Source organism: Doryrhamphus excisus, linkage group LG2, assembly GCF_037039965.1.
Source record: "Doryrhamphus excisus strain RoL-2023G ecotype Guam linkage group LG2, RoL_Dexc_Guam_v1.1, whole genome shotgun sequence".
In the NCBI taxonomy this organism is placed as follows: domain Eukaryota; kingdom Metazoa; phylum Chordata; class Actinopteri; order Syngnathiformes; family Syngnathidae; genus Doryrhamphus; species Doryrhamphus excisus.
The window spans coordinates 16,600,690-16,624,891 of NC_136358.1; the positions used below are offsets into that span (position 1 = coordinate 16,600,690).

The 24,202-nt window shown below is 41.8% G+C and overlaps 2 protein-coding genes across 23 annotated transcripts in view; both read left to right on the top strand.

The window, feature by feature from the left end:
• The window catches only part of nrcama (neuronal cell adhesion molecule a), a 33,851-nt gene extending 22,907 nt beyond the window's left edge, over positions 1-10,944 (top strand). For 10 of the 20 annotated variants that reach the window (XM_058077263.2, XM_058077267.2, XM_058077269.2 and 7 more), the window contains 10 exons: positions 22-235; positions 299-418; positions 528-704; positions 853-885; positions 2,942-2,992; positions 3,262-3,384; positions 3,483-3,638; positions 3,823-3,954; positions 4,758-4,836; positions 7,069-10,944. In XM_058077263.2, the coding sequence (XP_057933246.2) occupies positions 22-235; positions 299-418; positions 528-704; positions 853-885; positions 2,942-2,992; positions 3,262-3,384; positions 3,483-3,638; positions 3,823-3,954; positions 4,758-4,836; positions 7,069-7,303 (1,320 nt within the window). In that variant the 3' untranslated portion in view covers positions 7,304-10,944. The remainder of the gene's footprint in view (positions 1-21; positions 236-298; positions 419-527; positions 705-852; positions 886-2,941; positions 2,993-3,261; positions 3,385-3,482; positions 3,639-3,822; positions 3,955-4,757; positions 4,837-7,068) is intronic. The other 10 variants (XM_058077277.2, XM_058077278.2, XM_058077281.2 and 7 more) reach the window with 4 other exon arrangements.
• Positions 10,945-11,078: 134 nt separating this feature from the next.
• Positions 11,079-22,298, top strand: cntn1b (contactin 1b). 3 transcript variants are annotated; one of them, XM_058077287.2, is made up of 24 exons: positions 11,079-11,189; positions 11,832-11,896; positions 11,980-12,015; positions 12,574-12,700; positions 12,789-12,970; positions 13,047-13,142; positions 13,229-13,441; positions 13,504-13,603; positions 15,316-15,500; positions 16,334-16,458; positions 16,534-16,651; positions 16,714-16,864; positions 18,039-18,166; positions 18,242-18,414; positions 18,490-18,613; positions 18,688-18,855; positions 18,929-19,078; positions 19,466-19,536; positions 19,604-19,856; positions 19,928-20,049; positions 20,117-20,306; positions 20,380-20,501; positions 21,833-21,989; positions 22,067-22,298. In XM_058077287.2, the coding sequence occupies exons 2-24, from the start codon at positions 11,842-11,844 to the stop codon at positions 22,135-22,137; spliced, it is 3,117 nt and encodes a 1,038-aa protein (XP_057933270.2). In that variant the 5' UTR covers positions 11,079-11,189; positions 11,832-11,841; the 3' UTR covers positions 22,138-22,298. The 3 variants fall into 3 exon arrangements, with proteins under 3 accessions (XP_057933270.2, XP_057933268.2, XP_057933267.2); XM_058077285.2 differs by lacking the exon at positions 11,079-11,189 and adding an exon at positions 11,215-11,329; XM_058077284.2 differs by lacking the exon at positions 11,079-11,189 and adding an exon at positions 11,281-11,329 and having other exon boundaries at positions 11,811-11,896.
• The last annotated feature ends 1,904 nt before the right edge of the window (positions 22,299-24,202 follow it).

The following is a 24,202-nucleotide window of genomic DNA, read 5'->3' on the forward strand; positions in this document are numbered from 1 at the left end:
TCCCCGCATGGTGTCTGGCAGGTATATTACCGCCGTGAGCGAGGCTTGCATGAGGCAGAGGAGGAAGCGGATCAAGAATCTCAAGACCAGGTTCTGACCTTCAACGGGAATCTGACTGAGGGCCATCTTCCGGGCCTCCAACCCTACAGCTTGTACAACCTCTTCATCAGGGTCCTGAACAGCAAAGGGGAAGGCCCTCCTAGTCCAGATAAGCAGTTTGAGACACCTGAAGGAGGTGTGTACACCCAAAATTGAACATGGTTTTATGTACCTGGTTTAAGTTCTTGTTCTGTTTCAGTTCCAGGCCCTCCTTCGTTTCTACAAGTGAACCCTGGTTTGGATTCTTTGACTCTGGAATGGGGTCCACCGCTGAACAACAACGGACGCCTTATTGGATACACTCTCAGATACCAACCAGGTACCAACCGCATCTTCACGGCGTCCATATTTGTAGTTTTTGTGAAAAAAAAACATTTAAAGCTGTACAAATGTGTCTTTTGTGGTTCATGTTTCTCTCATTCACCTAGCCAACGCCACCATAGAAACAGGGCTCGTCAAGATCATGGATTTTCCCGTCAACGAGACAACCGTGACTCTGGACAGCTTGAACTCCAGCGTGCAGTACAAGTTTGACTTAAACGCAAAAACCATAAAAGGAGCCGGACCCAGCATCACGAAAGAGGCCTCCACCTTCATGGAAACAAGTGAGTTAACTGTGATGAAGAGTTTGTGTGTGTGTGTGTGTCGTGGTGGGGGGGTGGAGAGGGGGGGTGGCGTGAAATTGCATGCAGTGCTACCACACTCAACTTCCTGTGTCGCCACTCTCCGTCTCTTTTTGCTTTCTCTCTGAAGCTCCCACTGCTCCGACTGCAGAGGTGGGCAAAGGTAACCACTGGAAGTCCCTGCAGTTTATTGTTTTAATACCACTGCATGTTTTTTTTATTATGGGATAGACCTGATTCTGTATGCTCTATAATTTAGTAGGATTCTGCAGCTGTAACTGTAACCACTTTAACCACAAAATGTATTCATGTGGCTGCATTCCCATAGCATGTCGGCCATCTTTGTTGCAGTTGCATGCTTTAAAATACTCCAATTAACTTTCTTATTGGAATACACCGCAGACGTCCACGGCAATATCAATGCAGTGTAGCTCGTAGTCATTTCTGTTTTTAATGCATGAATGTGCATTAATGAACATGTAGTGATATGCATGATGCTTATTGTTAAGTTTCAGAGAGACGACGATACAGTGCATCCGAAAGTATTCACAGCGCTTCACTTTTTCCACATTTTGTCATGTTACAGCCTCATTCCAAATTGTATTAATTTAATCTCTTACCTCAAAATTCTACACAAAATACTCCATTATGACAATGTGAAAAAGTTTTTTTTTTTGACTTTTTTTGAATTTATTAAAAATAGAAAACAAAACAATCACATTTACATAAGTATTCACAGCCTTTGCCATGAAGCTCAAAATTGAGCTCAGGTGCATCTTTTTTCCACTGATCATCCTTGAGATCTTTCTACAGCTTAATTGGAGTCCACCTGCAGTAAATTCAGTTGATTGGACATGATTTGGAAATATAATAACTGTCTATATAAGGTCCCACAGTTGACTGTGCATGTCAGAGCACAAACACCAAGCATGAAGTCAAAAGAACTGTCTGTAGACCTGCGAGACAGGATTGTCTTGAGGCACAAATCTGGGGAAGGATACAGAAAAATTTCTGCTGCTTTGAAGGTCCCAATGAGCACAGTGGTCTCCATTATTCGTAAATGGAAGACGTTTGGAACCACCAGGACTCTTCCTAGAGCTGGCCGGCCTTCTAAACTGAGCGATCGGGGAAGAAGGGCCTTAGTCATGGAGGTGACCAAGGCCCCGATGGTCACTCTGTCAGAGCTCCAGGGTTCCTCTGTCGAGAGAGGAGAGCCTTCCAGAAGGACAACCATCTCTGCAGCTAGTGGCCAGACGAAAGCCACTCCTTAGTAAAAGGAACATGGCAGCCCGTCTGGAATTTGCCAAAAAGCGCCTGAATGACTCTCAGACCATGAGAAACAAAATTCTCTGGTCTGATGAGACAAAGATTGAACTCTTTGGTGTGAATGCCAGGCGCCATGTTTGGAGGAAACCAGGCACTGCTCATCACCAGGCCAATACCATCCCTACAGTGAAGCATGGTGGTGGCAGCATCATGCTGTGGGGATGTTTTTCAGCAGCAGGAACTGGCAGACTAGTCAGGATAGAAGGAAAATGAATGCAGCAATATATAGAGATATCCTGGATGAAAACCTGCTCCAGAGCGCTATTGACCTCAGTAGACTTGTCATGTACCTTGACCATATAGACAGTAGACATTAGCACACAGCCAAGATCTCAAAAGATTGGCTTCAGAACCACTCCGTGAATGTCCTGGAGTGGCCCAGCCAGAGTCCAGACTTGAATCCGATCGAACATCTCTGGAGAGATCTGAAAATGGCTGTGCACAGACGTCTCCCATCCAACCTGATGGAGACTTATTGCAAAGAAGAATGGGCAAAACTGCCTAAAGATAGGTGTGCTAAACTTGTGGGATCATATTCAAAAAGACTTGAGGCTGTAATTGCTGCCAAAGGTGGATCAACAAAGTATTAAGCAAAGGCTGTGAATACTTATGTAAATGTGATTTTTTTGTTTTCTATTTTTAATAAATTCAAAACATGTGAAAAAAACCTTTTTTCACATTGTCATAATGGAGTATTTTGTGTAGAATTTTGAGGTAAGAGATTAATTTAATTCAGTTTGGAATGAGGCTGTAACATGACAAAATGTAGAAAAAGTGAAGCGCTGTGAATACTTTCCGGATGCACTGTACATGCATGACTTTGTTGTGAATCAAATGCCGTGAAACAGGCGCTGAGCATGTCGGCGGTTTAACTTTCTCTCTCACTCTTTCAGGCCCCACAGACCCAACTACCCCCATCACTCAGTCTCCCCCGCTTCACAAGGGTACATCATTCCCTATTTCACACCTCTGACTTTAATTCTGCTGCAAAAAAAGCGCAGCTTCTAATGGACATGTGTGGAAAAAGCAGGTTTAGAGGTGTCACTTCTTCATTACATAGAAAGGAAATACAATATCACATGTTTTTTTTGTATTTCTGTTATTGCTATAGAGATATATTACTATTTGTTTGTAACTCCGCTACAATACTCAATAGTTATATGACACTTTTGCTAACTATTTTGGAATAAATGCTATATTTTTTTGTACTTAGCACCCTCTGTAGGCCCCGTCTTTGGCACGGTTAACACATCAGTGTCCGAGGAGGGTGCAGTGATCAGTTGGGAATACTTTGGACACCATAAGAACATTTATGTGGAGTACACGGTAGAAAACAGTAAGGCTTTTGCTTAGTATTTGCAGCATATAATAAATAATACAATATGTATGGATGGTAAATATTTCTTCCCCTCTTCCTCCATTCGGAACTTTCAGGCAAAGAGGGCTGGAAAAAGGAGTCGGTAAACAGCTCGCACTCTCATGTATTAAAAGGCTTAAAGCCAGGGACGTCCTATAGGGTGCGTGTCGTAGCTCGAGACCCGGCCGGGCCGATGCTCCACAGCACCAATGAGGAGGTGGTTACGGTGCCAGGTGAGGCGGCATGCCTCAGCGTAGTTATTCCATTCAAACATGTCATCACGATCATCACTCGTAGAACTTTCTTTTATTTTCCTTCCACCTTCTTTCCGGTACCGCCATCATTGCATTAACCCATTTTCGAACGCATCGCTCTTTGACTGTTTTTAACGCCGTCCACCTTTTTGTGTGTTTGTAGCCGTGCCCAGTCGCCACGTGGACATCGCCACCCAGGGCTGGTTCATCGGACTGATGTGCGCCATCGCTCTCCTCATCCTGGTGCTTCTCATTGTGTGCTTCATCAAAAGAAACAAGGGCGGCAAATATCCAGGTACGCCTTAAGGAGTTTCAAGAACCAAAATTTAAGGTAGCATGGGGTCAATGTCATCAAAGTCGTCTTTCAAACCCCAAGGTTGATGGATTCAAAGACGCTGTATATGTTTGTATTCTAGTCTGGCCGGTAGGGATCAGTAATGTTACTTTCATGTTCGGTGAGACACACAAGCACCAGACTTACTTGCTCACAACAATCTCTCTGGAAAAACAAAAATAAATCCCTAAAAACAACACAGGCCTCAACCCACGCCAGGCTAAAACTCAACTCTGAACCTCTGACATCACTTCCTGTCCGTGCGCCACTCTGCTCTCCTAGCCCCGAAATACATTTGTAGCAACACACCCGAGTTTGAGTCTTAAATTTGTCTTAAATGTCTTATTTTCTCTTTTTATGTTGACTATATTGGGTAATACGAGTGTAAAGGTGACCATAGGGGTGTTAGTTCATGTCTACAGGGCTCTAATAGTGTTCAAAAATTAATTTAGAATGTTTTAAACAAGTTTTCTATGCTTTAATTACGGAAATATTTCATTTATAAATAAGGAATCCTACTTAGCAGAGAATCATTTATCACAGTTAGGACTGGAAATGAAATAAATAATTATAATAATAAATAATAATCTTGATAAATGAGGAATTATTGTATATCTATGATAATTTCATCATATCTATTTGTGGCAGTTTTCATTTATTATTGGCGGGCCACTTCTCTTTGCACACATTGAATTGCGTAACCATGCTGCTATGTCTGCTTGCACGCACGTTGGAAATAAACTAAACCTTTATCATTCCCGTAGTGAAAGAGAAAGAAGAAGCCCACCAAGACCCAGAGATCCAGCCCATGAAGGAGGATGATGGCACATTCGGAGAATACAGGTGAGAGACACAAAGTCATTAGCATTAGTAAATATGCTTTTGTTGTTTCTTTTGTCTTATTTTATACTCTTTCTGACTTGATGACATCATAGAGCATTGTGTGACGCAGCAGAGACACCCAAAACCCTCCACAGAGGCAAGGCCACAATCATAAACAAAGCCTAAAATAGTAGCAATAATAATAATAACCATTTCATGTTGTTTATTAGTGCTAGGACTGTCACGATAATACATTTTGTCAACGATAGATTGCAGATAAATGATGTTATTGTCAACATTGTCTTCTTTCATGGAATGATAATATATGGCATAATAATCCAAAAGCAATAAACATTAGTTTCTCGGGAAATGCTCTGATGTTGACATTGTGTGTCAATGCAGACGTCGGCTAATTTGCATAAACACATCCTTGCTTCACTTACAGCAACACTGTGGGATTTAATATACGGTTTATATTTCATGAGGTGTAACGTTTTGGTGCACGATGACGTGTTACAGAGTGAGCGCTCTTGTCATCCAGCCTGTTGGATGACCGGCTCCTCCAGAGAGGAAGAAAACAAACCCGTATGCACATGTCAATATATGGAGGCCGGCAAAATGATGGCGTTTATTCCTATTTATTGTACAGTTATTGTATTGATTATCGTGACAGGCCTAATTATTGCCATTTAGTATTAGCGAACACGTAGAACTACCTAGGTAGCTGTCTTTCATGTTCTAATGGCAGTATTAAGTTTCTACTGATGCTTCTTCAGCCTCAGCCAATCAGCTCCCAGCACCTACCGTCCTGTTTTAGTATGGTATGTCCACAGAATATGGGTATTTTTTTTTTAGATAAATACATTTCGAAGTGTTTGATTGGCTTTTTGTTTGGTACTTTTGGATTTTTCAGTTCACCATCGGTTTCCTCCCACATTCCAAAAACATGCTAGGTTAATTGGCGACTCCAAATTGTCCATAGGTATGAATGTGAGTGTGAATGGTTGTTTGTCTATGTGTGCCCTGTGATTGGCTTGTCCAGGGTGTACCCCGCCTCTCGCCCAAAGACAGCTGGGATAGACTCCAGCACCCCCTGTGACCCTCGTGAGGAAAAGCCGTCGAAAATGAATGAATGAATGAAGTTCACCATCAACTGTTTGGGCTGTTTGTAGCTGGGTGGGTCACCATTTTGTTTAGTTTTTTTGGTTGTTTAAAGGGGACCTATTGTGCTTTTTCCACTTTTCTAACCCATAAATATAGTTAGAATTTTGTATTCTGGTGTTAAACCATACCCAAGTTTCAGAGTGAACCCTGAAGGAAATTTGGAATGGCGCTAAAAGCGAGCTACTTCCTTATATGGGCATATTCATGTCCACGCTTGGGAGTGTGACCAATCACAGCAGAGTGGGTGAGCCCGGAGGCGGGCCGTGGGTGGAATAAATTAAAACGGATTGCTTCGGAAATCCAAGCTGGAATGGGTGCAGATTCTGGAAGATCTTGAAAATTTTCTTTGCGGGTTATTGTGCATAGCTGCTCTATAGGAGTCCACAATACTAAGGGCTAAAATAAGCATAACAGGTCCCCTTGAATCAGTTAGCTTCATTGTAATAATGCTGGCCAAAGGCTATATTGTTAGCGCTGGTTTCCTTGTGCTTTTTTTTGAGAGTTTGTATAAAATACCCATACATGTGGATATATCCTTAGCGATTTAGCATATTTAGCTTCCACACCCTTTTTAGAATGAAAAGAAATGCATCCTCCCGAAGTGTTTTTCACCTTCCATTGTGATCTGTTTTTTGGGGTGGTGTGGGTTTAGGTCTATGGAGAGGTAAGAGGAGATGCAGATGTTTCACTAGCATGCTAGTATTCATGCAACCCCTACTTCCTGTCTGGCAGTGGCAAAAAGCAAGATCATAACCACACAATTTGGATTGATTTGGGGTTGTTCTTAGTAGGAAATGCATTGACATACTGGGAGCATACTGACAAGAAAAACTGCATTTTGGAATCATGCATGTCGACTGTAAAGACTTGGAGACAAAAGAACGACTTAGACTTAGCAGCACGCTTTTGATAAATCTGCACTGGTCGCTCTAACCCTGCATGTCTGCAGGACGCAGGCCTCAGATTGTCCGAGCGAAGGCGATGAAGCAGCAGAGAAAGCAGCCTGTGTCCTGCGTGAGCTTTCAGGGTTAAAGAGCTCAGTCTCGTGATCCACTTCGTTCCCGTGAATAACTGAGTTTTGTTTTACAGCGACACCGAGGACCACAAGCCGCTGAAGGGCAGCCGCACGCCGTCCAACGGCACGGTGCGGCGCGACGAGAGCGACGACAGCCTGGTGGACTACGGCGAGGGCGGTGACGGACAGTTCAACGAGGACGGCTCCTTCATCGGCCAGTACAGTGGCAAAAAGGAGAAGGACACGCACGAAGGCAACGAGAGCTCTGAGGCGCCGTCGCCTGTCAACGCCATGAACTCCTTTGTCTAAATCGCACCGGAGGGGGTTGCCGTGGCGCACCGGAACTTTGGGCCGTGGCGGTTGTCACCGTGGCGACCGAGGATGGCCACCGTCATCCCCTTGCACCCGCCGCCAGCTCCTGTCCTCCCGCTAGCAAAGACGGACACCACAATCCAAGACGGTGGCGACTGAAGGAGCGACTCTTGAGAGGAAGCAATATGGAAAAGGAATGTATCAGGAGTGTCAGCCCTCTCTCTGTGTGTGTGTGTGTGTGTGTGTGTGCGTGCGCACGTGAGTGAGTGACATTTGATATCCTTTACTTACATTTTCTACACAACACATGTGTTGGTCACACCCTGCAGAATCATATTTTATAGTATTCAGCCATCAATTGTGTTCAAATGTTTCAAATACCGTAAATGCTCTAATTATAGCCGCCGCCTTTATTTACCTCGACCGCTAATCGGAAGCAGGCGATAATTGGAGAGAGGCTGCTACAAGTCAGTTCTTGTACTAAGCTGTATATTGCACAAGACGGCAGAAACAGAACCAATGTTGTAATCGCGGCAAGGAGAAAAACTGCTCAGCAAGCATTGACAAAACTGTTCACTGTTTACTGTAAACTATAACAGTACAGCAAGTGTAACACGCCCGAGTTCCACACCAAAGCAGCTAAGGAGCAACATTTTAAAGCGCATGAAGAGGTACGTAGATGAAACTGCTGGATGCTGGCCACTCATGAGTCTATTTTTCGTGATAATTTTGGAGTGAAGAAAGTAGAAGGCTCCTTTTGATCACATGGTCATTAACAATACAGCGAAATAAAGCAGAAACAGAACCAATGTTGTAACCGCGGTAAAGAGACAGCAGTAATACGACTGGTGAGTTCATTGTAAACAACAATACGGCTGAGTACGACGGAGTTTCACACTGAGGCAGCTGACGAGTGACATGATAAACATGAGCAATTATGTTGCAGACGCACCAGAACCAATGTTGTAACCGCGGTAAAGAGACAGCAGTAACACCACAGGTTAGTTAAAGAACAGTACGGCTGAGTACGACAGAGTTTCACACCAAGGTAGCTGACGACCGACATGATAAACACGAGCAATTATGTTGCAGAAGCACCAGAACCAATGTTGTAACCGCGGTAAAGAGACAGCAGTAATACCACAGGTTAGTTCAAGAACAGTACGGCTGAGTATGACAGAGTTTCACACCAAGGTAGCTGACGAGCAACATGATAAACATGAGTAATTATGTTGCAGAAGCACCAGAACCAATGTTGTAACCATGGTAAAGAGACAGCAGTAATACCACCGGTGAGTTCATTGTAAACAACAGTACGGTTGAGTACGACAGAGTTTCACACCGAGGCAGCTGACGAGCGACATGATAAACATGAGCAATTATGTTGCAGAAGCACCAGAACCAATGTTGTAACCTCTGTGAAGAGACAGCAGTAATACCACTGGTGAGTTTATTGTAAACAACATTACGGCTGAGACGACAGAGTTACACACCGAGGTAGCTGACGAGCGACATGATAAACATGAGCAATTATGTTGCAGAAGCACCAGAACCAATGTTGTAACCATGGTAAAGAGACAGCAGTAATACCACCGGTGAGTTCATTGTAAACAACAGTACGGTTGAGTACGACAGAGTTTCACACCGAGGCAGCTGACGAGCGACATGATAAACATGAGCAATTATGTTGCAGAAGCACCAGAACCAATGTTGTAACCTCTGTGAAGAGACAGCAGTAATAAGACCGGTGAGTTCATTGTCAGCAGTAAGGAGCAAACTGCTCAGCCAGCATTTAATACGACGGATGATTTCATTGTAAACAACAACAACAGCCGGTGTAGCATGTGTGAGTTTCACGCCATTTTAGAACGCATGAAGAGGTAGATAAAGCTGCTGGATTTTGGGAAAATGTGACAGTCCACCATGCATAACTTAAATAGCTATTAACCAATGTTGTAGCAGCAGTAAGCAGCAAACGGCAAGTGAAACGCGCTGACTAGCAACATTTTAAAGCGCATGCAGAGGTAGTGTATGCTGACTATGATTGATGCTAAAAAATGCAGCTGTCTTGAGGTCATGTAAACTGGTCACAATGGCGGTTTTTGACCATATTAGAGACCCCGGGGGGCGTTAATTGGACCAGTTACGGTATCCTTCCTGTGGCTGCAGCTGTACCTAATGTAACGAGCGGCGAGTCGGTCACTTCGAGATTACTTTCAAGGTGAAAGACGTGGAATGTTGAAGGTCAAACCTTTACTTGTAGCACTTGAGGGATTTGGGAAGAGGCTCCTAATGATGCTGAATGTGGAGGAAGGGAAGATGGTTGCCCTGTTGCATTGTCCTCGGATGAACGTGTTGTACTGTTTACAGGATGCGTGGCTGCATGAGCGTGCACATGCATGTGTTCAAACGTGCGTCGTTACCTTCCAGGATTACCGTCTGTTCTCCTCACACGTTTTGAAGAATCTTTTTTTTCTTTTCCTTCATTTATCATAACTTGCATCAAGTTTCTAGGTCAGCTTCTCCGTGTGTTTTATTTTGTAAATAACAAGTTTGACATGAGCGGGCTGCATTATACACTTTGCTGTGGGGTTTCTTTGTGTGTCAGGTGAACTTGCAAAAGGAGTTTTTTTTTTTTTTTGCTTGTGGCTGAGCTCTTGTGACACACCTTGTCTTGTTCATGCACCTTTTATTGTTTATTTAAATATATTTGATGCACACACACACACACACACACACACTCACAAGTTGTATCATTTGGAAGCAGGAAGCTCCATGGAGTAGAACTTGCAGGCATGGACAGAAATGCAGTGTGACACCATTATCCCGTACATGATGATGATATTATTGACTATTCTGGTTCATGTTGAAGCTATTACGTGAGAGCATGAGAGACTGTTGAATGGTTTAATCCTCGATATAATATGACAAAAAAAGAATATTTTGTATTTTAAATGAGAACAGAATCATAATAAATGTTGGAGTTCAAATTAGAACCATCCTTTCCTCCGTGCACTGGTATCTCAGGAGACAAAAATGCTAAATGCTAGTCAAATATCGGCTTGTTTTTGCAGTTAGCCCTCAAAGACGGGATGATTTTGTCACATTAAGGATCTTTGATAGATTTTCCTGCTATAAAATATCTATAAGGACGATCTTTGACTGGCATTTCTGTATTAAGTACTTAACGGGATGATGATGTCATATAAAGGAAGAACATACTGTAACGTGTGAAACAGTACCACCTGCTGGCTCAAGTTTAGAAGTACAAAAGTCGCCTCTGAATCGCCAAGTCAGGTCAAATGTCGGATTTATTTCGTCAAAGTACTGGGTCATTCTGTTATATTAACGATCTCTAAAGCTAATTTGTATAACAAACAGAAGATAATTTATTTATGTAAAGGATATCTGACAAAATCACACGAGCGCTGTACTTCTACACGTTGACCACTAGATGGTGCTGTCGGACCGGTTACAGTATGCTAACACGTTAAAGCGAGGCGAAGATCCCTTTTATGACAAAATCATCCCCCGTTTGTACGGTACGACTGAAAAATAAGCAGTCAAATATTAATTATATTACAAAATTATGCCCCGTTTTGAAGTTTTACGACTCCACATGTTTGTATCAGAGGGCTAGCGACGCCCTTCCATCAATTGTGGACGTGAACTCCTCTCTGTGATGCTCCCAAACTTGACACGCGCAGGGCTCCCATCCCTGCTCTCTGATTGGCCAGCTGCGGCCACGTGCCTCCCTTTCCACTGTCCTCCAATGAGGGGAAAAGTTGCCTCGTGCTCTTGTGTGTTTGGGACGATGCGATCCAGGTGTGTGACACAGCACAAAGACTAATACTCTGCGTAGTCTACGTTTTTTTAATAAAAGGTAAGATTTATTTTTTGTTTGTATTGCACGCTGTGTGATTGTGTGACCTTTAGTGTGGGAGAGGACAAAGTGAAAGAGAAAGTGGACCGGGTGGCACCAGACTACCGCAATGCAGAGCAGCTGCTGCTGTCGTCACTGGGGTGCGCAGTTTCTAAGTACTTTTTTGCTACATACTTAGCAATATTTTTGTATTATATGAGGTTGTTTTTACTGGTCATGTGATGCAGGAAATGTAGTTAAATGCACGTGGAGCTGCAGAAAAAAGGGATTGTTTATCCTATGGAGCTTTATTTTGGATGCAAAGGGCAACAAACAGCTCTTTAATACATGTGCTGACCTAAATTTGGTCCATCCAAAGAGGATCTGTGCTGGGATTACAGGACATGATGATGAATTGAGCTTGCTAGGCTACAATCTAATCCTAGTTCTAGTATTCTGTTTGATTTCAGAATAGCTTTCAGTATGTATTTGTGTAGTAACGCCTGGTGGCAATGCCAATGCAGCAGCAAATTATTTTTGTCGAGTCATCACTTGCAAGGGCGCCGGCTAGGAAGCATCCTTGGCTAGTCCAGCCTTTCCTGTCGAGCATGGAATTCGAACACTTTATTGGGATTGATTTAGGATGACTTCCTTTCTGTGCAGCCGTGTGAGGATGACTTCTGCTATTTACTTGCTTCTGGTCCTCGTTTCTTCGGCCTCCGTCACAGGTATGTTGATGCTATGATGTATTTCATATTATTATTATTTAAAGGATGTCCTATAATAAGGTGTTTTTGATCCCTGTTTACAGTGGCTATCCTGTTTGGGGAGCCCAGGATATTCGGAGGTAATTTTTGTTTATTTATTGTGATGACTCTGTGATGTATTTAATTTATTTATTAAATTTATTAAAATTATAATTTTTTTATTATAATGGTTCATCATGGTTCTCGCAGATATTTATGTGTTTTTTTCATTTTTTTATATACTTAATGATTTTAAAAGACCCATTCCAGCTCATAATGCTTTTGGCAGAGTTTTAAGATACTATATATTTAGCTGTATGATACATATTTTATTCATGTATTATAGTGATAATAGTGATAATAATAACAACAATAATAATAATTATTATTATTTTAATTATAATAATTATATAATAATTATAATAATTATATTATTATAATAATTATTTTAGTTATTTTAATAATAATAACAACAACAATAATTATTATTATTAACACAGTGATCCGCAATTAATTATTTTTATTTTTATTTTTATTTTTATTTTTATTTTTATTTTTATTTTTATTTTTATTTTTATTTTTATTTTTATTTTTATTTTTATTTTTATTTTTATTTTTATTTTTATTTAATATTTTTCAATGTCTTGTTCCCATGTTAGAGGAAGCTACAGGCTACGGACCCATCTTTGAGGAGGAGCCGGTGGATGTGGTCTACACCGAGGACTCCCCTGATGGAAGGATCTCCATGAACTGCCGTGCCCGAGCCAACCCGCCGGCGACCTACAGGTGACAAAGCATATCCACCAAATGAGGTGCGCCGGTCCAAACATGGACGCTATAGAAAGAAAGATCTCGCTGTGCCATCCTACTCTAGGTGGCGCCGTGACAACTGGGAGATCAAACTGATGGAGCAGCCGGATGAGCATTACAGTCTGGTGGGGGGAAACCTGGTCATCAGCAACCCCAGACAGAAGAAGCACGCCGGCACGTATATTTGCGTGGCCAGGAACATCTACGGCACCGTCATCAGCAAAGAAGCCCGAGTCAAGTTTGGATGTGAGCACCAAAGAACGAAAGAACTTTGTTTTGTCGCCAGGGGGAATTAAATGTCTTCTTATTCCATATCCTGAAGTTCTGAAGGAGTTTCCTCAAGAGGAGAGAGATCCTGTTTATGTAAAGGAAGGACAAGGCGCCGTTCTGCTGTGTGTCCCCCCAAAAGCTTGGCCAGGTGTGGATCGCCACCATCATCTCACGCCACATTCCACCCATCTCACTCGCACAAGCAAACCAGTCCAATATGTCTTCTGCCTTCAGAGGAGGTGAGCTACCGCTGGATCTTCAACGAGTTCCCCGTGTTCCTCAACATGGACCGCCGCCGCTTCGTCTCCCAGCAAACAGGCAACCTGTACATCTCCAAGGTGGAAGCTCAGGACGCGGGGAACTATTCCTGCTTCGTCTCCAGTCCCATCATCGGGAAGAGCGTCTTCTCCAAGTTCATCCCGCTCATCCCTTTGCCGCCTGATGATGGTTGGTCGTCATGGAGTAGTGAAGTCAATATTGAACATTTTAATGATGTTTTTGTGTCTCAGGTGAGGAAAGAAAATACCCGGCAGGTATCAGGGTGAAGTTCCCAGACACGACCGCCTTGCTAGCCTCCAACATCACGCTGGAGTGCTTTGCTCTTGGCAAGTAAGAACACTTCCTGGTCTTTCTATGCAAGAAAATTCATAAAAGATGAGCCCTCTTTAATATCTGAAACTGGCTTGGGCGAGACTTATTTTTTGAGTTGTTTCTGAGAGTGACAGGAAGAAAACCTCTGACTTTTGCAGGAAGAAGTTGTTTGGTGCCACCCGTTTGTTCACTTATATAAATCTGTAGAATATAAGATGACCCAAGGCTTATTTTACAAGCAGGTGTTCATCTTTCTGGAGTGTGAGAGTGACTGAAAGAAAACCTCAGACTTCCTCAGGAAGAAATTTTTTGGTGCCACTCATTTGTCTGTTTGTATAAATCTGTAGAATATAAGATGACCCAATGTTTATTTTACGAGCAGGTCTTCATCTTTCTGGAGTGTGAAAGTGACAGGAAGAAAACCTCCCACTTCCTCAGGAAGAAGTTGTTTGGTGCCACCCGCTTGTCTGCTTGTATAAATCTGTAGAATATAACATGACCCAATGCTTATTTTATGAGCAGGCCTTCATCTTTCCTGGTCACTGGAGTGTGAGAGTGACAGGAAGAAAACCTCCCACTTCCTCAGGAAGAAGTTGTTTGGTGCCACCCGTTTGTCTGCTTGTATAAATCTGTAGAATATAACATGACCCAATGCTTATTTTACGAGCAGGTGTTCATCTTTCTGGAGTGTGAGAGTGACTGTAAGAAAACGTCTGACCTCCTCAGGAAGAAGTTTTTTAGTGCCACCCGTTTGTCTGCTCATATAAATCTGTAGAATATAAGATGACCCAATGCTTATTTTATGAGCAGGCCTTCATCTTTCCTAGACACTGGAGTGTGAGAGTGACTGGAAGAAAACCTCTGACTTTCTCAGGGAGAAGTTCTTTGGTGCCACCCGTTTGTCTGCTTGTATAAATCTGTAGAATATAAGATGAGCCAATGCTTATTTTACGAGCAGGTCTTAATCTTTCTGGAGTGTGAGAGTGATTGGAAAAAAAACTCTGACTTCCTCAGGGAGAAGTTGTTTGGTGCCACCCGTTTGTCTACTTGTATAAATCTGTAGAATATAAGATGACCCAATGCTTATTTTACGAGCAGGGTCTTCATCTTTCTGGAGTGTGAGAGTGACCGGAAGAAAACCTCCAACTTCCTCAGGAAGGAGCTTTCAAAGTTTTTGTGCCACCTTCCGCTTGGCATGTAAAAGTCTCTATAATATAAGACAACCTAACACTGTTTTTCAAGCGTATCCATGCATCCATCACAGCGGATCACTGTAAGAAAAGCTCTGACTCACTTGGGGAGAAGTTGTTTGTCATGTCTAAATCATGTCTAAATCTCCATAATATAAGACATCCCCTCTTTTACAGGCGGGTCTCTTCATCTATTCTGGTCACTGATGTGTGTGTGTGAATGACAGGAAGAAAAACTGATTTTGTCACTGCCATCTGTTGATTTGCATGTATACATCTCTATAATATAAGACAACCTATCTTCAAAATCCAACAATTTTTTTTTCGAGCGGCCCCTGTATACTTCCAGGTCACTGGAAGAAAAGCTCTGACACACTAAGGAAGAAGGTCTGTTAATTTGCATGTGTAAATCTTCATAATATAAGACAACCCCTTTTTAACGCATATGTCTTTGCATCGCTTCTGCTTCCTGGTGTTTGTGAGACACAGGAAGAAAAGCTCTGACAAATTTGCATATCTTGTTGTTTTTTTTTGTCCTAGTCCCATTCCTGACATCGTGTGGAGAAAAGTGGACCACACCGATCTTCCAGCCAATCATGAGATCAGCGAATCAGGCGCTGTCCTGCACCTCTACAATGTCCAATATGAAGACGCGGGGAGTTACGAGTGCGAGGCCATCAACACCAAAGGGAAAGACTGGCACAAGGCGTGGCTTTACGTGGAATGTAAGACAACGCAGACAACGATATGTTGAGCTTGATCATATTTACTGTTGTTCAGCTGGAAAAGATACCGTCCTATATTTGGGTTAATATATCATTTGTTGCCTTCCAGTTCGTCTTTTTCAGGAAAAATGACCGTCTTATATTTGGGTTGATAGAGCATGTTCAACCACCTACTTTGTTGATGTCAGGCTTGTCTTTATGTTGAACCTGATCATATTTATTATCATCTAGCTGGTGTTTTTCCAAACTTTTTCCATGAAAAATGACTGTCTTATATTTGGATTCATACAAAATCATATTTATTATTGTGCAGCTGGTGTTTTTCAGACTTTTTTCTGTGAAAAATGACCGTCTTATATTTGGATTAATGCGTAATGTTGAACCTGATCATATTTATTATTGTGCAGCTTGTGTTTTTCAGACTTTTTTCCGTGAAAAAAGACCGTCTTACATTTGGATTCATACGAAATGTTGAACCTGATCATATTTATTATAATAATAATAATAATAATACATTTTATTTATCGGTGCCTTTCAGGATACTCAAGGTCACCGTACAGAGTTTATTTATTAGTTCATTTATTATCCTACAGCTCGTGTTTTTCAGACTTTTTTCCTTGAAAAATGACCCTCTTATATTTGCCATGTTACACTTTGATCTTATCAATTCTTGTCCAGTTCACCATTTTCAGGAAAAATGAAGGTCTTATCTTCAGGTCAATGCAATATGTTGACCTTGATCATATTTATTGTTGTCTTTTTCAGGACAAATTCCCGTCTTATATTTGTACTACGACAGTATGTTGAACCTGGTGATGTTTATTGTGTTCCAGCTGCTCCAGAGTGGGCCGAGACCATCAACAACACCCAAATGGACATCGGATCAGAGCACACCATGCGCTGTGTTGCATCAGGGAAGCCCTTCCCGTTCATCCGCTGGTACAAAGATGGCTACATGGTGATTATCCAGCTACTGTTATGACTCCGGCATCCATGTTGGCAGCCTTGAAGAGTCAAATGTGTGTTTTCTCAGTCCGGCAAAGGCGAGTTAAAGTTTTCCAGCTTGACATTTGATGACTCCGGCATGTACCAATGTGTAGCGGAGAACTACTGGGGCATCAAATACGCCAACGCGGAGCTGCGAGTGATAGGTGAGTCCACACGTTTCCCCGACTTCTCAATCTTTCCTACTGAACTTGCTGTTCCATTTAAGCGTGCGCTCCGACGTTCGAGTTCAACCCACTGAAGAAGCAACTCCTGGGCGCTAAAGATAGCCGCGTGTTGATAGAGTGCAAACCCAGAGCGGCGCCCAGGCCTCGTTTCACGTGGACCAAGGGCAAAGAGCTGCTCTTCAACAATTCACGGTACGGTACAACCCGTTTTTTATACGACTTTCTTTTTCCCCTGACCTCTTCTACGCTCTTTAAAAAAATATATATATATTTGGGCAAATATATGAAACATTACAGTGCATTTTTTACATCAATCAAAATATAACTTTGCATTATTTACATTTGTATTCAACTATCTGATCACAAGACTGAAGGCTTGTGAAAAATGACCGTCTTATATTCGGATTCATACGATATGTTGAACTTGATCATGTTTATTATCGTCCAGCTGGTGTTTTTCAGACTTTTTTCTGTGAAAAATGACCGTCTTATATTTGGATTTGTGCGTAATGTTGAACCTGATCATATTCATTATCGTCCAGCTCGTGTTTTTCCAGACTTTTTCCATGAGAAATGACTGTCTTATATTTGGATTCATACGATATGTTGAACCTGATCATATTTATTATCATCCAGATGGTGTTTTTCAGATTTTTTTCTGTGAAAAATTACCGTTTTATATTTGGATTCATGCGTAATGTTGAACCTGATCATATTCATTATCGTCCAGCTCGTGTTTTTCAGAGTTTTTCCTTGAGAAATGACCGTCTTATATATGGATTCATACGATATGTTGAACCTGATCATATTTATTATCATCCAGATCATGGTTTTTAGACTTTTTTTCCGTGAAAAATGTCCGTCTTATATTTGGATTTATATGAAATGTTGAACCAGATCATATTTATTATCGTGCAGCTCGTGGTTTTCAGACTTTTTCCGTGAAAAATTACGTCTTATATTTGGATTCATACGATATGTTGAACCTGATCATATTCATTATCATCCAGATGGTGTTTTTCAGACTTTTTTTCCCTGAAAAATGACCGTCTTATATTTGGATTCATAGGAAATGTTGAACCTGATCATATTTATTATTGTGCAGCTTGTGGTTTTTAGACTTTTTCCGTGAAAAATTATGCCTTATATTTGGATTCATACGCTATGTTGTACCTGATCATATTTATTATCGTCCAGCTTGTGTTTTTTAGACTTTTTTTGTGAAAAATGACCGTCTTATATTTGGGTTCATACGAAATGTTGAACCTGATCATATTTAGCCCCAGTCTTCACTTGCTGTGCCTAATCTGGGTTGTTTGTTTGCATTGTATTTTATTGTATTGTATTGTAATGGTTGGTTTGGCAGCATCTCCATCATGTTTGATGGCAGCCTGGAGATCCTCAACGCCACCGTAAATGATGAAGGCGTCTACACGTGCTTTGCGGAGAACGACAGAGGGAAGGCCAACAGCTCTGGTTACCTCACCATCACAGGTCAGTGTATGTTTTTTGTGTATTAGTAGTACAGTTGTATGATGTTTACGTTGGAATATCATAAATGTCGTCCAGAGGCGACCAGCATTAAGGTGGCTCCAGAAGACACTGAGGTGAAAGTCGGGGACCAGGTGGTTCTGTCCTGCTCGGCCTCCTACGACCCCATGCTGGACATCACCTTCATCTGGGCCGTGGACTTAAGAGTCATCGACTTCCACGCCGAGTGGCAACACTTTGAACGCATCATGGTAGCGACTTGTGGCTTCAATCTGTAGTCGTGTTTATTTCCATTATTTAAGTCTTTTCCGTTTTTACCGTTGAAGAGCGAAGACGGCAGCGGGAACCTGAGGATCAAGAACGTGCAGATCTGGCACGAAGGTCGCTACACGTGCACGGCTCAGACCGTAGTGGACAGCGACACGGCGTACGCCGACCTCAAGGTCGTAGGTGAGCGCCGCTCTCTTGGATGTCATTCAAGTGTAAAAAGAAGTCAAAGTACATGTAATCCGTCCTGGGTTCAGGTGTTCCGGGGCCTCCTGGTGTGATCCGCGTGGAGGACATCGGGGACACGTGGGTCAAGCTGCTGTGGTCTAAAGGATCGGATCATAACAGCCCCATTTTGCACTACACCGTTCAAACCCGACACTATTGGGCTCTGCATGAGGACGACTGGAGGAACGCCACCACCTGTGAGGAGCACCCCTCACCACTAGGGGGCGTCCTCTATCCACACATGTGATCATGCACCATTCTATCTCTTAGCTCCAACCTTCCTTGACGGCACTGTGGAAAGGGCAGATGTCACAGACCTGTACCCCTGGATGGAGTATCAGTTCCGCATCATCGCCACCAACGAGTACGGTTCTGGAGAGGCCAGCATCCCCTCCTTGAAGGTCAAAACATGGGACGCTCGTAAGGACCATACTATATATTCTTATCATTATTATACTTATTATACTATTATACTTATACTACTTTATTCATGTTTGTTATTGTGGATTTTAGCATTAGTTTTTGTTTTTTATTATTTTTATTTTTTATATTTTTATTATTAATAATTATAATAATAATTTGTATTCCTTTCTTAAATATGTACTTAATAATTCAATATATTATGGAATTGTTATTTTATTACAATTTTATTTCCTTATTATTAATGCAACGTCATTCACCTATACCCGCTCACAGTCACAAGAGGGCGCTATGATGTATTTTTGTATCAGAGCTGCAATTTAGATTTGATCATCATGTTCAATGAAATTATTACAATTAAAACTTAACTCTCCCCCCCACCCCCAGCACCAGTGGTCTCGCCCACAGATGTGGAGGGGTACGGCGGTAGAAATGGCGAGATAGTCATCACATGGACGGTAAATAAGTAGTAAATGTGACCTTACTCTCCACGGTGCATTCATGCAAATCATGTTCCTCTCGCAGCCCGTGGAGCCGTGGTACTTCTACGGCAAGAAGTTCGGTTACATCGTGGCCTTCAAGCCTCACGACGCGTACGACTGGTGGTACGAGACCATCTCCGACCCGGAGACGAGGCGCTACGTTCACAAGGACTCCTTCTTCATCCCCACCGAGGAAGACTTCCAGGTTCGGGAGTTCCAGGTGAAGATAAAGTCGTTTAACGTGAAGGGAGACGGTCCTTACAGCCTCACCAAGGTCATCTACTACCCAAGAGATGGTGAGGATCTTCTCGGTGTCACTCAAGCTAATAAACACTAAGCAGTTCTGATGAGTGTTTGTGTCCTAAAGTCCCCATAGAGCCTCCGACGGACGTCTACGCCAGGCCGGTGTCCTCCACGGAAGCTCTGGTGTGGTGGCTCCCGGTGGTGGACACGGGAACCGGCCTGCAGCAGTACATTGAAGGCTACCAGGTGGAAGCTTCACCAGCACCTCCTTCTTCTTATCACCTCACACTGACTTCTCCTCCCCGTTTTGTAGGTGAAATACTGGAGAAAGTATGATGACACGGAGCCGGGAGCCAATCGCATTTTTGTCTCGGCAACGGTGAACCAAACCAGGCTGGAGAACATGCTGCCCGACTCCCACTACCTCATCGAGGTGCGAGCCTTTAACGGAGCCGGACTCGGCCCGCCTGGGGAACACTGCGAGATGTTCACCAAAAGATCACGTAAGTCAGATCCACGCCACTCACTAGAAATGTGACGATGATTACAGTATGTGTTCTTTGGGTGTCGTTCCAGCACCGCCAGATCCTCCCAGGATGTGGCGCTTCATCTCCTGGACGGGAATGTGGTTGTACGTGTGGTGGGAGCACGTCCAGTACGACTGGTTTGGGAACGTGTCCTTCCCTCTCTACTACAAGGTAGATAATGCTAGAATAATAATAATCCTGTAGCGTTTACTGTGGGAATGGAACTGGAGGAGCCTGCTGGTTCTTTATTCATTCATTCATTCATTTTCTACCGCTTATCCTCACGAGGGTCGCGGGCATGCTGGAGCCTATCCCAGCTGTCTTCAGACGAAAGGCATGGTACACCCTGGACTGGTGGCCAGCCAATCACAGGGCACATATAGACAAACAACCATTCACACTCACATTCATACCTATGGACAATTTGGAGTCACCAATTAACCTAGCATGTTTTTGGAATGTGGGAGGAAACCGGAGTACCCGGAGAAAACTCACGCAAATTCCGCACAGAGATGGCCGAGGGTGGAATTGAACTCGGGTCTCCTTGCTGTGAGACCTGTTTTCATGTCAAAATAGTACAAATAGGACCATGCTGATGTTTTTTATTGCACATGTTTATACATTTGGCTCGCCACAGATACATTTTGACTGCTACAGATAGATTCGGCACTTGGTCTTAAGACCTGTGTTTCCGAGCTAGCGACTTTGTTGCTATTTTAGAGAGTAACTAGACCAGATATTCATTCATTCATTTTCTACCGCTTATTCTCATGAAGGTCGTGGGGGTGCTGGAGCCTATCCCAGCTGACTTCGGACGAAAGGCATGGTACACCCTGGACTGGTGGCCAGCCAATCACAGGGCACATATAGACAAACAACCATTCACACTCACATTCATACCTTTGGACAATTTGGAGTCGCCAATTAACCTAGCATGTTTTTGGAATGTGGGAGGAAACTGGAGTACCTGGAAAAACCCACGCATGCACAGGGAGAACATGCAAACGCCACACAGAGATGGAATTGAGCTCGGGTCTCTTTGCTGTGAGGCCTGTTTTCATGTCAAAATAGTATAAATATGACCATGCTGGTGTTTCCTGCACAGGTTTATACATTCGGCCTGCCACAGATACATTTTGACTGCTACAGATAGATTCGGCACTTGGTCTTAAAACCTGTGTTGCCAAGCTAGCGACGTGTTGCTATTTTAGAGAGTAACTAGACCAGATATTCATTCATTCATTTTCTAGCGCTTACCCTCACAAGGGTGCGCTAACCACTCATCCATCGTGCAGCCCTCCTGCTGGTACTTGTAGACTAATAATATATATTAGTGTTGATGATGATTTTTTTATAATTATTCCATAGATGGTATTATTATGACATTTGTTGCTATAAGCATGACTAAATACCCTGATGTTATGATGGTTCACAGCCACTAGGGGGCAGTATAGTATGTTTACTTTCTTCTTGAACCGTCTCTGACTGTTTCTGACTTAAAGGTCATGTTTCGAAAGACGGGTTACATCTACGGGAAGGTGTACGTCACCGGGTGGCACTTCATGGACTTCCCCATGCCTCAGTTTGGAGACTACGAGCTCATGGTGCGAGGACGCTACGAAGGAGGCGACGGCCCCGTCAGGACCATTCGACTTCTGGGTACGACTCCCTTTTTAAATTAATATTTTTTTTTTGTGTGTGGAACGTCTTACCTCATGTGGTCTCTGCTTCTTCAGGTAAGGCCTCCGTGACCACGCCCACTCTGGGCCTCACCTGTGCCACGTTGGTGGCGCTGTGGCAACTTTAAACCTTCAACTTCACACAAGTAGTTCAAACACCCTCGCTGGAATATTTTTTTAAATGGCGTGATGATATTATTTATAAGATTGTATGTAAATAACTGTTATTGTGCTAGCTTTTATGATTAGCATGCTAGTCTGTTATTTATTAAATCACTATAACCACTAATGTCAATGTGATTTTTTTTTTATTATAAAAATTCCGTAATCCCTCACAATATCACGGTTCCATTATCACTCCCTCATTATAGCACGTTTTTATGAATAAATTAATGAATTATAACTATTTCATGGTTGAATACTGCTTATTATTATCACAAATATGCATTTTAAAGCACATTTGATGTAATTTTGGCCTAAATAAAACATGCATAAAAATTGCTAAATGTCGGAAAATACAATAACTGGATACACGTACTATACAATGCTGTTTTTTTTGCAGTCTTGTTTGTATTTTCTATTACAATACAGTACAGTTATATGTTTACAGGAGTGTAAAGGTGATTATTTAATGTATTACGGGCTCTAATAATAATTTAAAAAATGCATTTAGAATGTTTTAAACAGGTCTAAATATGAAAATATTCAATTTATGACCATTGATTCAAGTTCATTTATCAGGGTCAGGTATAGAACCAATTAATGGTGATAAACGAGGGACTACTGTCAATTTAAAACAAATGCATATGCTTTTATTGTCCACTGTGAGTGTCCACTTAGTGTTTTTATCACCTAAATTGATGCAAATGCATTTTTAATGACAGGGGAAGTGAAAAATGCAAATGCAACAAAAAAAAAAAACACTAAGTTTGCACTTTTTTAATGTCCTCTCCCTGTGGTAAAAGTCTTTGTTGTAGTCCTGCGAAGCTGACTGAGCAGAAACGATGCAGACGAGGCTGTGATGATGTCACCACAGATAATTAGAGGTTAGTTTGGTGGAATTAGCTTCATTGATGTCTTCACCAACCGTTCATATTAAGGGATTCATATTTGGTTCAAGGACGCTTTATTTTGGATTTAGATTCTCGGTCAAACGTCCTTGGAATGTCCTTTTTTGGGTTAGAGGCACACTCCTTTTCTTGGCAGCGTCTTGTGAAGGTTAGCAAAAAAACACTTTGGACACAGAAGACAAAGTAAATGGAGCAAAGTAAGCCTTGAACAGCTAATGTTTTCTTTTGGGGACAAACATCACACACACTAATCTGACCGAGTATTAGCAAAACGTTGAAAGAAATCAGGCCATTTCGAGAATAAATCAGGCCAGCTTTTATTTATTACGTAGCAGCAAAACAGAGCTAGCCCCTCCTGAACCCGCCCACTCCACGTACCAAAGTTCAGAGAAAAAAAATAGTCGTTTATCGTAAATTTACGATTTTATTACTTTTATTAATGGTACTACTTCATTCTTGTAGTATTGTGACTTCGCATGAATTTATAACTTTTTCTCTCCTAATATTGACTTTATAATAGAAAATTTACAACTTTATTCTTGGAATGCTACAAAAATACTATTTCACGTAAATTGATGACTTAATTCTTGCGACTTTATTATTGTAAATTCCCAACGTTATTCTCCTATTATTATGATGTTTTAAAGTCGTAAGTTTGCAAGAATAAAGTCGTAAATTCAGAAGCAAAATTTGTTAATTTTATGTTACGGGCGTTAACTGTACCATACAACTTTTTTTTGGTAAATTTACGACTTTATTAAGTACCAAAGTTCAGAGGAAAGAGGAAGTTTTTTTTACTTTATTATTTATTAATTTTATGACTTTTATTAGCAGTACTACTTCATTCTCATAATATTATGACTTTGCATAAATGTATAACTTTTTCTCTCTTAATCTTGACTTTATTATAGAAAATGTACAACTTTATTCTCGGAATGCTAAAAATTTTTTCACATAAATTGTTGACTTTATTCTTGTGAACTTACGACTTTATTATCATAAATTTCCAACATTATTCTCCTATTATTATGACTTTTTTAAATTGTAAGTTTACAAGAATTAATTCATAAATTTTGTTATGGACAATGACTGTACCATACAACTTTTTTTTGTAAATTTATGA